Genomic DNA, 17,784 nt, shown 5'->3' on the forward strand with positions numbered 1-17,784 from the left:
GTATTCTTCAATCTGATTTAGGATTTCAGTCTCACAAACCCCTTTTTACACTTGAACTTTTGACATTTCTGGATCATTTCAGGACATTCAGGCTCTGATAATTTCAGAAACTTTCCACCACATTCTATGTGACATCAAATTTACATATTTTTTCTCCTTAAGTTACCCCCATAATGTTTGATCAACAGGAAGGTGGATTTCTTTCTTTCAAAATGATTTTTTTTTTTTAAACCAAGACTGGAAATGAAGTACCCAGAGCATCAAACAGTACAAAATACAGAACAAAAGAAAAAAATGTCACCAAACTGTTTTAATTAAAGAAGATATCATATTAGCCAAAAAAGGACATTTAATTTAACACGTGAGGATGAGCAGCAGAACTTTTTCTGTGACATTCATTTCCTGTACTTTTTCTGAGATTGGATATTATGTAACATTAGAATAGTGGGGGTAATAGGGGCTGCTGCTCTGTAATGTTTGTCTGATTGTTCGGGGACGGTATAGCTCAAAATGCTAAAAGAAATGTCCCATCCCAGCCCTGGCAATGGATGAAAAGCAGAATAGCTTTTTAAAGATAAACAAAAAAACATAAATGTCTTTAAAGTTGAGAATATAATTGTGGATAAAGATAATTACTATGATGATATTGGTCAAAATCATGCAGCCTTACTTCATAGTTGTACTGTCCTACACCTGTGCACAGATTTTGATCAATGTCAAATAAGTAGAATTCCCTTCTGAGAAGAATTACCCATTTCATTTAGAGTTCTGACTTTTTCGTCCTTCGACACAAGTTTTATCTATCAACATAAATATGAGTGAAAGTAATGAACATACTCACCCTCCCACCGCAGCATCTCTGAAATATTCTTTTCACCGTCACTGAGAGTATAATTTTGTTAGTATTCAGCCAACACAATGAGAAAACCATTAAATTAATGCAGCTACAGAGTCTCTTTCTGCTCCCGTCAGCTCATTAGTTTCACTCTGGTCCTGATGCTTGAATTCTAAATGCACTCGATGGACTGTCAATTAAGTCTGCAGCTCACAGTTTACCTCCACAGTGTATATTTAGCATGCAAACACACAGACTCTCATTAATTTCTACCTAATGGTCTGTCGGCCACAGGGCCAAGTCTCTCACTGAAGATGTTTCAAATGATCATATTCATAACAGCACACGATTTTGTGCGCCTCATGTACAGCTTATGGTGTCATCACTTTAGACAAATTAAAGAGCTGAGAGTAAGCACTCACTTTTGTTGTTTTGTTATTTTCCCAACAGAGAGGCGAGCCTCAGCTTTCTATAACTCAGCTAGTTTTGTTTCTGGACATGGACTTTTATAAGAGCGGGCAGTTGAGGAAATTTAAACTGTCTCCTCAGTCTATTACAGAACTGTGGCTTTTTATTGACCTGAAGTCCTGATCAAGAAGGGTTAACATGACAACAAGGTTTTAAAACACATGGGAGAAATGTGTGAATTCTTTCTTTGTTTATAATCAGTTAAAAATGTGTCCAGCAGGCTGTTTCACTAGTTATCCATTAATTTCTATCTTAAATTGGGTGTAAAGTCCACACTGAACCTTATTTTGAAAGCTGTGGATTTGTATCTTAAGTTGTGACAGAGTTTTGTCGTACCACTGAAACATGAGCATGACGTCCAAACTTGCTAGGGATGGAGATTATCTTAATTTTACTGGTAACAATACCCTCATCAATACTCCTTATTAGGATCCCAGTCCTTATCAGTTCCACTGTTGATCCTTTTCGTTTTTTTAGTGGAAAGACAAACTGAAAATACCTTATTAAAAGACATGGTACAAAAAGTAGGAGTTGAATAAATACGTTAAAAGTTAAAGAAATAATGATTCCAAGTTATTCGTCAAGAAGATCATTTTTGTTTTTTTGATGTGGCATTTGATTATATGATGACGTTTTCTTTACATTTGCCTGATTGTCATTTTTACTGAACTGACCTTGATTGCATCATAATACAACCTTCTGTTAGATCAATGAGTGAGTTACTTCTGCTGACATCAGCACAAATTTAAGCACTGAGTTGATATTTTTAACTAACAGGACTAACTTCAAAGTTTGGAATCAGCAGTTCAGTGCTCATCTGAGGAGATGAAGAAAACTGTTCTATAGCAGTTAAAGCCAGTGTTAGAAGTGCACAGTGATGATTAGGGTTGGATATTGTTTGGATTTTTTCTGATACTGATGCTAAAGCGATACTTTTTAAACTGTGCCGGTGCCTAAATCTTGCCTGAATCAATACTTAGAGAAAAAAAAATGTTTAAAGGCAGTGGGTGATTAAAATCTGTCTTGATATTGTACATGATCCAGCAAAATATATTAGATATACCTACAAGATACTGATAGAACATAGGATAAGAAAGGAAACAGGTGCTCCCCTGCATGAACCAATGTTTGTTTTTTGCACCAGTGATAAGATAAATGATTTTATAACACAGAACCTGTGAGACCTGATAGCAGTATTGATAAACTAAAAATTCATTGATTCCTGTGTTTAAAAAAAAACAGACCCATGTTTTGATCTCCATCCCTAAAACTTAATTTGACCAATCAGCATAATGCTTTTTCAAGATTCATTCTTTGTAACAGTGCTGCTTCTCAGGTTTTAATTATCTCTGAAGAGACTGAAGGCTGAAAGTAACCACTATTTCACAACACATCAGTCTTAAGTGATGACTAAAGCCTAATGTGTTAATGTACAACCAGTCTAAATAAACAAAGTTAAATTGAAAAGAGAAATGGTCAACAGCAACATGAGATCATTTAACCTTGTGCTGTGGTTGGACAGATGAATTCATCACTGCTTAAGGAAAACAGAAGCAGGAGTTATCATCATAATGCCAAACACCCTCTGCACTTCCCAGTCCTTCAAGTTATCTCACCACAAAATTAGAAGTTAAAATTCATACCAGGCTGCTTTTGAACTTAAGAACTTGTGAAACCTGGTGCAGAAAAATGAATTAAAACTGATCCAGTGCAGTAGTTTCCCACTTTAGCCCTTAATGTCTCAGAATGGAGAAGTTATTGTGATAGCAGTTATCAGAGACTGATTGACCTTATTGATGGTGTGTCTGAATGAAAACAATATTCATAGGTTAGGGTGAATGCTGGCTTTGAGTGAGTTGGAAGAATAGCTAAGAATTGTCACAATACCAGAACTTTAAGCTTCAATAGGGTACTAGTAAAATTCTGATGACAAAAGACTCTTTTGGATACCATATCAACAAAAATAGAAGTAATAGGCATCCAATACTGGGCCATTTCTTGTTTCAAGTTGTCAAAAATCGCTGGCAAGCTCCTTTTGCCTGTCTCAGTTACACAAAAACATCAGCAAAGTATCCATACTGAAGGCATACTGTACTTTGACACTGCTCAGAGAAAAGAAAATTGAAACTGCGTTAGTGTGATGTTTTATTTTCTCATTTCTGATTTTTATGTCTGTGAAACCAAGACAACTTGATCTGAGTCAGTTCTCAGTAAAAGGAAAAATTGATGCCTTTATCAGACACGATCGAGTGGAAAAACACTCAGCTGCTGTCATCTCAGCAGTGCCTGACAGTGTGATTTCCAGTCAAGATTTTTTTGAACATCAGAAGTTGAGGGTTGAGGCCTGCTTCATTGTTCCCCCTCTTATATATGCTGATATTTTGATTCACTTGATAGCCTTGCCACAACTGTGTGCAGAAGAGAAAACGACTGGTTTGTAGTTTAAGGAGCTTATGAGACCTCTCTTTCCCAGACAGAGGATCTGATTAATGCCGTTTGGGGTTTTAAAGTAGGTCTGCTGCTTTTTTTGTCTTGGTTTAAGGGGAGCTGAGGATACTGGTGTTAGATGTGGAGGATTCCTTTGTAGTTGCCTGGGAGGTGGTATTTAAGAACCAAGCTTTAGCCTCCAGGAAACTACACATGCATAAAAGACGGGTTTGCATTAGAATGAAGCTGAAATACACAAAGGGACAATCCTGAGCAGCTTGTATGAGGTTTCACTCTGCTGCACAGATAAATCTTGTGTGAAATCTGATCCAGAGTCAAGCCCTTACTTACTGTAGAGAAGTAAACAGCTGTGTGAGGAACCTAACATGTGTCCTTTCCTCCCTCAGTGTCTAAAAAGCACGGGAAGCTGATCACCTTCTTACGCTCCTTCATGAAGTCCCGGCCAACCAAACAGAAGCTGAAGCAGAGAGGCATCCTCCGGGAGAGGGTGTTCGGCTGCGACCTCGGTGAACACCTCCTCAACTCGGGACACGATGGTGAGAAACACATAAGCAGATGTTTAGCCTGGGTTCATTTAAGGATTCTTTAACAGTGGTCTAAATCTTAATTTGCGTCAGAAAGGAATGTAAAACTCTTAAATCGGTCTTGTAGAGTGTCACTTTTTTCCTGTAAGATTTAAGTGTCTGCTGTCTGCCAGATATTGGGACGTTTTCTCTCAACAACACCTGAAAACCTCTAGAATATTGCCGGTAACCTTGCTCCTGACAACTTCCTGTTGCCTGTTCACACATGTCCCTCTCAGAAGGAGATTTTTCCCAAGTTGTATGGGGAGTTGAGGGGTTTCGGTGGTCAGGGCATGGCATTGAATAGACACACAGTAGACGCCACACTGTCCAAGGCTTTGATGACAGTTTTTGTCAGTTTTATCAAGCGCACAGATTAAACCAAACCAGACCAGATCAATCACAGGGCTTTGTCCACGCACTCAGAATTTTATTTCTTAGAATATTTCCTGCCCAGAAAAATCAGCAACAAAAACCAGAGGAGTAAGCAAAGGCAGTGACAGAAAACACATTTGAGAAGTTATTTTTGCTTAGGAAGGTTCCTAACTGAGTGAAACAACCTGGAAGTATTTTAGTATTGGCCATGAGGGCTGTTCTACATCTCTAAATGATGGGGAAAGAAGCTTCATTGCTTCCTGTATCATCTCCGTGAGCAAAGGAAACACTGGACCATCTTTTGATAGAAGTCAAGTCTTTTTCAAGTACTTTTGTGTTACATAGATTGAGAGAGACCTGTTCAACTCATTTGGTTTATTATAACAACCACAGGAAAGATGGAAGCTAGTCATACGAGCCTAAAAACAAGCCAGCTAAAGTTCAACTCAAAGCCCCTGCAGAATATGCATCCTTCTGACAACTACGAATTCAAACAAGAATCTTTGTACAAGAAGTTTGGTGTTGTAGAGAAGGAGACCTCTGTGGATCTGTTTCCAGTAAAATCCAAGTAAATGATGAACACTAAGGGGGCATTTTTTTTAACTTATTTTGTGAATTTCACAGCCTGCGTTACACTGCAGTGACTCAGTTAAACAAAACCAAAATGCTGAGATTTCACTGCTTAAATTTGACTGAACTTGAATTCTTCTTGTCTGACACACTTTCATTTTTTCCAACTTCCAGTCCAAACATTTCAGCTTTTATATTTGCTGTATCTGCTACTACCAAGTCTAAGTGGATGTTCTGCTTCTTTTACACTTCATCCTTTAAGCTCAAATGATGAAACATTAAAATTCACTTATCAACATTTATCAATGACGTGGCTGCTTGAAAATAGAGTTTTATTTTATTTTCTGTTGCAGAAAGCAGTCCACTCTGTATGTAAACAGCAGCCCTGTCAGCTCTTCTGGTAGTAATTAGGATGTTTACTGAGGTAAACTCCACACTCCTACATTAATCTGCTGCAGAACCATTGATTTTGAAGCAGCACAGTCTGTCAGACGATGTGATGTGATGCTCTCAGTGACAGAGAGGGAGAGAGAGGATAGTGGTTACCTGATTTTAATGTCTCATCAGCTCACAGCCTGCAGTGATGCTGCTCTATTACTTTAGCCCGATCAATACCTTCATTTCATTTTGACACCAAGGAGATGAAACATTTATCGATGTTTACGGATAATTTTCTGTGTATGGATGTGAATGGTTGTTAACATTAGCTCACAGTCATCACACCGAGTCCTGTCCTTTAAAGGCTGTCAGAGTTTAGTGTGTATAGATCAGCAACACAGTTGAAGGTGAGGGAGTTAACCCTGACCTGTAAATTCTCTCTCACCTTGACACACACAGATAAGCTACTCGGTCACGTTTTGGTTAGAAGGTCAAGGTTTTAAATGCTGGAGTAACTTGTAAAAACTCAGAGATAACTCAGTTTTCGGGGGGGGCAGTAAATGTTGATAATTCACAGCTATAACTCTGCTGTTACATGAAGTTATATGAGGATGTAAGGGCTGTACACTGTAGTGCAGGGCTGGGGGATACTACCAAAGGTAGAACAGTGATAATGATCCCTTTTCTATATTAGTTGATCATTGACACTAATAAACAGTCTGCTTTTTTACAGTTCTATGTCATTATGAAAACCTGTAGGAATTAAACTCATACCACTTTACAATAAAGTTTATGTACATGAACTTTTCTGTACCACGTTTTAGATATACAATCTCCCATCAGCTCAATCGTAAAGACTCAAAAAGTGTTTGAGAATGACCTCCTCTAAGTGTTTACGGAGGAGACTGTGGGCTTCAAATAATATCAGGGGTATATAGAGGGCTTTAGGAGCAGAAAACGATATCTACATAAAACAGAAATTAGTAAGGAAAACATATGTATCTATCTGAAGAAACTTGGGAAAATACTGAGAATTTCAGGGGCAAAATAAGCTCAACTTCATAGAGAGCAATTAAGGAGAGTCTTGTTAAACCTTTTATCACACCTCTTTGGAAACAGCATCTCTCGGTCTCCTAAAGCTGCTAGAGGAACTGTTTGAAATCATTATCACCTGTCTTAGACTCATCCAAGTCAAGAATTTTTTGGGCGAACATTCACAAAGACAAAATTTACAAAAAATGATAACCAGCAAGTACTTATTTGAGAAAAGGGAGCAAAAATACTTGTTTGCTGCCTAGAAGGCAATGACAAAACATTGCATGGGCCAGTAGCTCCATCGATGGAGAAGTTGTGTAATGTGACCAATGAAGTTTATGTAATGGAACAAATGCGCCCTCTTAATGAGTCTTCAAAAGAACTATTTCCGAGGCTATCCACCTTATTCCTGGGGCTGCTACTGTAAATATGAATATGGGCGAGACTTCCGGTGCTAAAGCGGAAGTACATTAAATACATCTTTTCTCATACAGCAGCTAATGATAGATGCTAACAAAGAACGACAGTTGTTTTGATAGGAATTCAGCTTGAATTTGTAAATATTTATATATTTTTGTAATTACATGTTCATATTTTTTGTGTTGTAAGCTGTAAGTAAGTGAATAAGGTGGATACCACATTATTTCTGGGGGGTCCTACTGTAGCTATGAATGTGGGTGGAACTTCCCGTACAGTAACAGTAATAGCACAAATGCAATTCTTCTAAGGGCTTACTAGAGTGATTAAGCGTCAACAGTGGTTGTTCTGAAATATTTGCTGCAATAAATACTGCTTCATTTTTGGTAAATTAATATGAGCTGAAAGTTTTGAATATTAAATTTTCTGTAATGCTCGGTACCTGTTGCTTTGTTTGTGGAAGCAATAACGCGACCAAGTTAAATATTTGGATTGTTTGGATTTATGAATATAATTCCCACATTTTAAGAGAGATTAGTTTGTGAAATTAAATTTAAGCAACCCCACAGACTAGAAATTTATCTGAAGGTAGTGTCCAAACTTCTTTAACAAAACGTGATTGTCTCTTTCTATGCTGATATGAAACTAATAAAGTTAGCTAAATATGCTTGTCTAGGTTATCTGGGGTAATGTTGTGACTTTGAACCCTCTATTAGAAGGTGGAGAAATAATAACGTTATCCCATTTCAGATGAAGCAGTCGATGTTTACGTATTGTGGTATCCAAATTGCTCTAATAATCACTTTCAGCAAAGTCCCATTTAGATAGAATGGAGCAGAAGTTGTGCCCATATTTCATGAAAAGAATCATGGGGGATAGGAATGAGGTGGATAGGAAAAATGGAAAAGCTGTATCTTCCCCAGTAAAATCAATCAATCTTTGTATGTATAATGTCAATTCATAACCAAATTTATCTCAAGACACTTTACAAAGAGGGCCGGTCTAGACCGTACTCTCTGTTGCAGACACAGCCATCTGCTGAAGCTGCACTAAGGTTGGAAAGGGATAGCACTATAGAGGGTGGCGGAGAAGCAGGGAGAGGGGGATGCAGAAAGAGAGATAAGAGAAACAACAAAACAACAAATGAAATAAACTGCATGACCAAAAAATGAAGGAAAATAAACAAGTTAACACTAAGCCTGCAAACACAAAAAGCAGAGCAAAAAAGAACAGTAGCAGCAAGATAACAGGAAGTTATGCTATCTGCTCAATGCGCTCAATTTGCACAGGCTTCAGTGTTGTGTGACATCTAGCCAATCAGATATTTTTGTAAGTAGAAAACTAGAGACTATGGAGAATGAAAACTGAGCCAGAGGAGAAAGGTGCACCTCACAGGAGAGCCAGAGTTGCACACTTTTTAATAAGGCAAATTTATCATCTAGCAGTGAAATAACATGCTGATACAGATGGCAATTATTCATCTCAGTAATCAGCCAGGCCGATAACTGGTTATTTTGACTAACATATGTCAGTATGTGTTACTGGTGTGCAGGTATTTTTTCTACATTATTTAATCATTATTAAAAAATTAATTTCCCAGTATGTTTTACCTAGGACCTCCATAATTGTTGCTGTTGAATCAAAGCAAGTGGCAGTATAATATCTAAATTTCAAGCATCATATCTAAATTTGAAATTCTGATATTGTAGCAGCCCTTATTGGGATTAAATTAGTCATTTAAAATGGATTATGGAGACTTACGGTGAAATTTAGAGTATTAGGTATTAACCTTAAAGAATAGAATTACAACAGGCAAAGTACCTTCATCGTAATGCCGAAATTTTTAAACAAACACATTTAAAACTACTTGGTCTCTGATTCTCTTTTGGGATGTCAGAAGACGCTGTAAGCCAAGCTGCTGCCAACATTAGCTCAGCTAATTTCAGTCAGAGATAAAGATCTCTGATTTTTAAAAATAAAGAGCTGTATAAGCCAAGACCCTAAACAGTGACAGTATCTAGTTACTGTAAATGAAAAAACACTTGTAAAAGTGTTTTATGGAACATGCCAGTATAATTCTGAAAGTCAGGAGGGTCTTTTAGGGGATGGAAATCATTCTTGTGTTTTTTATTCAGTTTGGATCAAATTTTGCAGACAAAACTAGATCTGTGTTTCATCACTTTGTAGCTATCCAAACCTCTCCCATATAATTGATGTTTCCTTGGAGAAAAACTGATGCCAAATAATTTGTTCCATTGAAAAGTTTTTCTTTTATAAATAATCACTTTTAATCATGTTCTGAGAGGTTGTGATCAGACATCTGCCTGTTTAGGGCCAGAATTTCTCTGTGGTTTGTTCTACTTCTCCTGGCTGTGATTCCTCTTAGCCATAAATATGTGTGTCAGATTTTTATTAAGCAACCCATTTCTTTAATCCAAGTCAAAAGTACTAGAGTATGATAGGGTTTGCAAGTGACCCCCTGCTGGGTTTGTTTACGGCGGCTTCTCTACTCTTAAACATCCAAGCTGTGGAGGTTGATTAGAGAGGATGGGATAGTTAAAACCAAACACTTCTGACTCTTACTGCTGTAAATGTTTTAGTCCCACTCAGCCTCATAAACTGGGTTGCACAAGCCCTGTGTGCATTCAAACGTAGCTGCGTTCAAAACTAATTTCTAGAGTAGGACAGAGTTTCCTCACTAATGATGTTTAAGGTGTTACACCAGCTGTGTTAGTTCCAACATTGGCTTTCGTTACACTTTGTATCTTAAAAGTTCAAACATAGCCAAATTTGAATGCAGTTCTGATTTAGGACAGATTTCTATTAATATTTAAGGTGCTGCATTGGCTGTGATAGTCAAATATGAACAGTAGTTGAACCTTATATGCTGTTGCTGGAGTACACACCAGAACTCAGGCCGTATACACTTAGCTGATGTGTTGGATGTAAACTTCAAACGGGGAGACACTCAAGGAGGTTACTATGATATTTATTCTTAAATTAGAAGTGACTGGTGATCAGAACACATTTTCTGTACTTTGTTTCTGCCCTTGACTCCCCAAGGGATGTGTTCTTCTCCCAGTGTTTCCTTTTAATTGGTGGCCTTGTTAATTGGTGGCTTTCAGCTAAAAGTGTTCATAGATCTTGTCATTACAGCAGTCCATGAAAACAGAAAGTGTCTTCAAGAATGTTTCTTTTTGTTTTGTTTTGTTTTGTTTTTTTAACTCAGTGTGAAAATATCAGATAAAAAATACATTAATAGCAACAGCCACGGACACTCATCTGAAAGTCACCAGTTTACATGGTCACTTTCTGAACTGAAACACCTGTCTCATTTTCATTTTTGTGCAGGGTTAGGTATTGACATTTAAACAGACTTCGTCTGTCACAACCTAGTTTATCAGGCATATATTTATCAGAGCAGTAACAGTAACACATCATGTATGTGTGGAGAATTGTGGACCTAATTTTTAAGTTTGTCTTCAAAACTTTCATCCATCGGTGTTTCCACTGCTGTGTTGATTGTCACACCTCCTCCAGCTCTACTGCCTCTTCTGCACATGTGTGTACTACATCATATGCTGTGTGTGACTTTAATTTTTGAGGATGTGCACAGCAGATGCATCAAATTAAAGCAGGGGATGCGTGGAAGCTATCATGCATCATCATACACTTAAACAGCAAGTACCATATGTATCTGGCTTAAGTGTGAAGGTAAGAGCAGAGTCTGCTCCTCACTCATCAATCGATCATGCAGCCATCCACGCAGAAAAATAACTGAGCCTTGATACGAAAAAACATCACACACCTGAACCTTGCACACTGAGTCCGCTATGTTCTATATATATTTACTGCAAAAAAAATAATAGAAAGTGGCAAATTGTTTCATTCTGCGATGAAAATAAGCAGTGAGGACGAGCCTGTGGCTCTGTCACTCCTTCAAAATCACTCTGAATCCATCCATCCTGACAGAGAGCGTCATACTGCACCAGCTGCGGCAAGTAAATAAAGTTATTATAAGTTGGAGAGATGGAGAGCAACTTTTAGGATGCAGTCACACTAGGCAATCCGTACCATGCCTTAATCCAGTGTCTGTTAGGTGACAGGGAACAAATGTATCACTCTACTATATTTCCATAGTTGATATCCACATGATAAACGGGTGAATCACAGTGTTTACAGTGAGGATTCAGAACAAGAGAGAGGGAGGGAGGTGCACCAGCAGGAAACAGCGGGAGCTGATCTGAATCATCAATCATCACGCTGCTTTCTCAGATTAGAAGTTTTGCCGTGGTAAACCTTGAACTTCATGTCACAAATATTGCAGCATTATCTGCATCATATATTGAAAAGTGGAGCGCTACCTTCAACCGCTTCCAATCAGCCATGCTTGTTTTGTTGATTTAGTTAGCTGCTACCGACTCTCGTGCATTCAATGCTGCGTTCGCATCCAGCATGGAAAATTGATACTCTTCCTTTCTCTTGCAGTCACAAGGATGTGTTTAGGTACCGAGACATGGTAGCGTTTGATTTTCCACAATCTGTACTCGGGAGTACCGACAGAATTCAGTCTGAACAAAAAAGTACCGAACTCGGTACCCATCCCTACTGCAGATTAATTGATATGTAACATCTCTGAAGGGTTTTTTACTCTTAAGTGAGTTTGAGCTTTTATAAGTGATGTTAGAGGATCCAAATCAGCTTCACTTTAAAACTTCTGCTCTCTTTTTTTACTAGCATTCAAAACAATACATTCCTGTTGTGTGCAACAGCAGCTCCGTATTCAAACATGTGTATCCTTGTGATAAGAGAAACAAATCTAGCCTCATTTAGGACTGCAGAGATGAGGATTTATTCCTCTTCCCTTTCCTTTCTCTACTGCAGAATACAGACTCACATCTCTCCTTGTTGTTCCTTTGAATATGTGAGGAATTTGTCTGAACAGCTGCTTCAGCCAGTGTCCCACTCTCTGTCATCCTCTGAATGATGTGTGTGAGCTGTGGGAGGCCTGGGAGCCTCCTTAGCCACACACACCAGCCTTATCTCACACTCACACACACATAAATAATATGTCATGTGTGTGTGATTCATGGTTGCAGAAGGAGAATGAAGAAGCTGCGTTTTTCTGATGGCTTTTCTTTTTGGTGTGCCATACTACATTTGATGTTTTGCTTAAGCTGGGTGCTGTGATTGAATGCTTACTTTACAGACAACATGTTAGCATTAGGTACATCTACACACAGTTAGAAAAAAATCTAATTATTTGTTAGTCCAACCAAAACTGAACTTTTGAAATAGAAATAAACATGTTAGCCCAACTGTAAGTGTACTAAATGAAATGCAGATTGTTGGAGATGGATTCACTTAGACAAGAACAGTTAAATATCCAAAATGAGCTTTAACTGTAGCTCGACTTCACTTGCATGTAAATGGTAATTTATCCTAAAAACTCCATAGAAATATTAAACATGTTTATATTCAAACAGTAATACCACAAAGTACAGAAAAATGTTTGTAGTTCTTTAGTTTTCTTTCTGCTTTGCAAGATTCAAGTGTCTTACCTCAAAAAGTGCGTTTACATTTTTAAATTCATTTGGCGTGTCAGAAACTGACAAATTTATTGTTGTTTCTTGTGTTGACACCTTTTTTTTTTGTCACAGTGCCCCAGGTCCTCAAAAGCTGCACCGAGTTCATCGAGAAACATGGCGTGGTGGACGGCATCTACCGTCTCTCTGGAATCGCCTCAAATATCCAGAAACTACGGTATGAGATACACACTTCCTGTATGTTTTCTACCTGCTTAAAGTGTTTTTTATGATCCCCTCTCCATGCGTGCTTCTTTTGGAAAAGTGTCCTTTGTCAAAGGAAAAGCACACAAACGTAATCCCAGCGTAGCCTTCATTTAGACTCTGATAACACATGAATTCCTCCCAGGATTATTGTATCTCTAAAAGATGAAGAGGATGATGAAGTCAAATTACAACAATAGGGGGTCTTATAAATAAGAAGCTTACACATTGCAGACATCTCAGGGCATTGTTATTATTTTGGCTGTGCTGGGAGGTATGTAGAGCCTCATGACGCCCTGCTAGAGTCAAAAGCCCTGATAATCAGGATGTTACTAGCAGTTCTGGGAGACTTAGAGAAACAAAAATCACAACAGCCCAGGAAGTTCTTTAGAGCCTTACTTTACTTTACAAAAAAAGAAACGCTTTAAACCTCTCACTTTAAAAATACTCTGTTGTTAAATCTTGAAAGCACCACCTTTACAAACATGGATGATGCTCAGGTTAATCTTAATTCAGGCTGGTGTAAAACAAGATACTCTCTAATCTAGTCCAACTTGGATCATTAAATACAGTCAACACCTGGCAGAGCATTTTGTGTTAATGTGAACATGTTCATGAAAGTAGGTCCTGCCATTGGCTAATAAACACAGATCAATTAATAAAAACAATCCATTTTACTATTCAGTGAAACCAGGAGGAGTTTTGCTTCATGTTGAAGGAGTAAATAAAGGCTCACTACACTTTTGTAAAGCTTTATGAGTTGCACTTCAAAGTCATGATGTGACAGCTTGTATGCATGTAAGATCTGCACCTTGTTGTTTTAGTCTGTGTACTTCCTTCAAAAACTGAAATCTTGAAGACCCATGACTGCAGATACATTAACTTTGTTAGGAATAATCTGCATTTTCAATAGAATTTTCTGACAACCACTGCCAATTCACTTATCACCCTGAGGATTTACTGTTTTAGCTGTGTCTACTATAACTAATAATACATATGTCATTACTGTATACATATGAGAGCACTGATCACCTCAGCTTAAAAGTCAATGAGCACCAGGATTTGCTGCCAAACCAAAAACCTGAAAACAAGAAGGATTAACTTTTCCCAGGGTAGAAACTGCAAAAACTTGACCCACTGACATCCACTCGCAGTCTGACACTGACCTGGTGTGTGTCAAACTCTAAACGTGACGTCTTGTTTTTGTGAGGTTCAAAGATAGGTCAAGATTGTGCTTTAAGTTGGGACAACATACAAAGAAATTACCAGGCCAGAATGTACTTGCTGTTAACTGTAAACTGGTCCCCTGAATCGTGTGGCAAGTCAGCTCCGCATGTCCTCATGGATTAACCTGCAGACAGATGAACAATGAACTATGCACAATACTGGTAGGAGGGGTGAAGAGACAGGGCCTCTGGATGTGTCAGTCATAGTGGGAACAACAATGGCACAAAGTTATGAGGAGCAGTATGCATTTTCCAACAATGGCATAAATTTATGAAGAGCTGATTGATCAAAGTCCAGAATTTTGCACTTTTTGTGGGTTTGTCTCTGTCAGTCAGTGGAAATTTCATTGACTAAAACACTTAGGAAAAATGTTAATCTACTGCCTTTTTTTCCAAGAGAAAGAAGACTAAGACTAGCTAAAAATAGACCCTTGATAGCCAAAACTCTGACAAACGGTAAGTTTAGTTTTTGTCAAGATCACTGAAGCAGGAATAGAATAAAATTATTTTTTTTTTGGTCAAAATCCATGATATTTCTATAATGTGGATAAATCTGTCAAAAACATGGCATATCTGTAGTTATTTGGCCTCTCATCTTTAGAAAGCAGGGAACCCAGGTTTGGCAGGTTGCGTAGAACCCACTAACATGATTTCGTACAAGAGTTATGAAAGAGAATAAATGTTTAGACTAAAAGGAAAGACTAAAATGTATTAGTTTTCATCTACTAAAGCTATCAAAATTAGAAATGACTAAATGACTAAAACTAAAAGGCAGTTAATCTAAGACTAAAATAAAAAATAACAGCCAAAATTCACACAACTGTCAACGCACACGGACAAAGATGCCGGCCAAACTCCCAAGGACAGATCAGTTCTATTTTAGAGGTCAGCATAGCAATGTGAAAACTAAATGGAAACATGATCAGTTTTTCAGTTCAGATAGTGACCCTGTAAACTGGTGACTTTCAGCCGAGTGCATCCATGGCTGTGTTCATATTTCTTTCCTATTCTTTCTTCCATGGTTACTCATTAGACCATAAAACCGTGACTTTAACATCCATACAAGTTGGAAAATATGGGGGATATGGAGTGCAGTTGGGTTATTTTCAAGCCATCAGTCTGAGCTGATCTGATGTCACTGGTTAGTAGTTATGTTTCTATTGAGATAGTTCTGATCTCACAATAAGCATAAAAATAACCTTAAGTGTCTCAATGTTTGTTGTTTACATCCTAGATATCAGCTAGTTTTATATTTTGTGTGAGTTCTCTGGTGTGCCATGTAAAGGTATCCTTCAGTAACACAGTCATGCAGAGTCAAGTTTATTTACAATCAGGCTCATAACACAGCCGGATGTGCATGAGAAAGTAAGTATATCTCCAGTCTTCGAATTCTAGTTTTAACTTGATTTGAAAGTTGTCCTCTGGTTGAAAGACAAAAAGCTTTCTAATGTAACAAACACTGAAATGCTTCACAACAGGCTGCCATCACTCTGATGTTTTTTGTTTAGTCTGGAGTGTATACAGCTGAAATAGAGGGTCTGATTAGCTTCCATATGAAAGGCCTCGGAGAATACTGCATAAGTTTTAAAACTAAAAACATTTCGTCTTTTTATTTGTAATGGTTACACAGTGTTTGTGATTTTTCTCAGTCTGAATGATCTTATTTGAAAGTAAAACTTTTCATTGAAAGAGACAGTAGGAAAAGACTGTGCCCTTGTGACAAGGAAAGATTTTTATGACTTCAACTTTATGTCTGTCTTACCGTCCAAGACCAATAAATAAAAAGAACTGTTTGGTATAAATTAAAATGGTTGTTTTTTTAGTAAGAGGTGTGCAAATCCAACGTACAGTTACAGTCAATTAAATGTGTTTCAGGGTTAGAGCATGTCAATTCCTACTCCTGAATCCTGATTTATTATATTTACTGTAAGCATGAGTAAGAAGGCTAGTATAACTGAGAAGGTTAGTTTCTTGTCTAGTATGCATTTAAGTAAATTAATATTTAAAGGGATACTTCAACATTTTGGCAAATTCGCCCATGGCCATAATTCCTATAGTCTTAGTAATAGGTCCGTTTCCTTTAGTTGTCAGTGCAAGCTGTTTCTAGATCTGGGGGGACCATTAAACCAGCTGCACCGCGAACACTATTTTAGCAGACAGAATTTTTGCTTTCCCTCATCAAACTCATCAAATACACAATCCAACAACTCCAAAACGCTCTCGTGGACAAGTTGTGACCTGCACATTCACCATGCTATGAAATAATCATGGAACATTACAATACGGAGATGTTTTAAAGTTAAATGCAAAGCCGGAACTACACTCCAGACATGGCTGCTGCACTGTGTCACTCCGCCCAGTGGTTCACTCAAGAAATAGTTCTGAGTATTTGCTTCATGTGTCCTAATGTTACATGATTATACATTATTATTTCATAGCGTGGTGAATGTGCAGATCACAACTTGTCCACGAGAGTTGTTGGATTGTGTATTTGATGAGTTTGATGAGGGAAAGCAAAAATTCCGTCTGCTAAAATAGCGTTGGCGGTGCAGCTGGTTTAACGGTCCCCCCAGATCTAGAAACAGCTTGCACAGACAACTAAAGGAAACGAACCTATTACTAAGACTATAGGAATTATGGCAATGGGAAAATTTGCCAAAATGTTGAGGTATCCCTTTAATTGTAACTGTCCTCCCTTGGACACTTTTCATCTTATTCTTTTACAGCGTAAGATCAGATGTTGACCAAGTTTGATTTTTCTTGTAAGAAACCTCAGAAGACAGATTTTTTAAGTATCTTCAGGCACAAATCAATAATTGCCTCTTGTGAGACCTTGCTGAGAGCAGCTGAAGAAGTCTCCTCAAGTGTTTTTATCATGAAGATCCCAGTTTGTGACTTTGCCCTCTCTCTTTTTCATCAGACATGAGTTTGACTCGGAGCAGATCCCCGACCTGACCAAAGATGTTTACATCCAGGACATCCACTGCGTTGGCTCGCTGTGTAAGCTCTACTTCAGAGAGCTGCCCAACCCCCTGCTCACCTACCAGCTCTATGAGAAATTCTCTGTGAGTAAACATTGAGCAGGGTTAAACACCTCTCACACACACTTTTATAACACTTATGTGTGGAAATAAGGTTGCTGACTTTAATAGCACCTGACTGTAGAGGATGTTTAAAGTTGTGGTTCTCAAGTGGTCTAATCTAAGGACCACCCACTAGCTTGTTAATGACAAATCATTTCTCAAGCTTCAGTAAATGTTCCATCACTCGTTTAAAGAACAGTTTTGCTGGACTTAATGTGGACCTGAGGCAAATAAAACATCCCAGTATGTTACTTTCACGAAACACAACAGTCATCTTTGAAAGTCATCAGATTTTGTGACTTTCTTGCAAAATAACCTTTCAGTTGTAATAGTGTCATGCTTACATGCGCAGCCCTCACACAAAACGAATGTGAAAACTGATGTGGGACTTATGTGCTCACACTCTATGACCTGTTGGCCATGTATGACCTAAGTGCTCAATTGAAGTCAGGTGCTAAGTGAAATTTCCTTTAAAAAGTCTCACACAGGTTTTGTCTCGTTTTGAAAACTTGAAATAGCTACAAACAGCGACCAAACCACTCCCATTTCTCACAGATAAACAGCATCCCCAGCAAACACAGCTAGCAGTTAAAAAAT

General features: G+C 38.0%; 1 protein-coding gene across 6 annotated transcripts in view; it reads left to right on the plus strand.

Moving 5' to 3' along the window:
- Positions 1 to 17,784, plus strand: part of arhgap32b (Rho GTPase activating protein 32b) — a 238,582-nt gene that overhangs the window by 201,373 nt on the left and 19,425 nt on the right. For all 6 annotated transcript variants that reach the window (XM_041801252.1, XM_041801253.1, XM_041801255.1 and 3 more), the window contains 3 exons: positions 4,138 to 4,287; positions 12,750 to 12,852; positions 17,025 to 17,169. In XM_041801252.1, the coding sequence (XP_041657186.1) occupies positions 4,138 to 4,287; positions 12,750 to 12,852; positions 17,025 to 17,169 (398 nt within the window). The remainder of the gene's footprint in view (positions 1 to 4,137; positions 4,288 to 12,749; positions 12,853 to 17,024; positions 17,170 to 17,784) is intronic.

Source organism: Cheilinus undulatus, linkage group 12 (genome assembly GCF_018320785.1).
Source record: "Cheilinus undulatus linkage group 12, ASM1832078v1, whole genome shotgun sequence".
Lineage (NCBI taxonomy): Eukaryota > Metazoa > Chordata > Actinopteri > Labriformes > Labridae > Cheilinus > Cheilinus undulatus.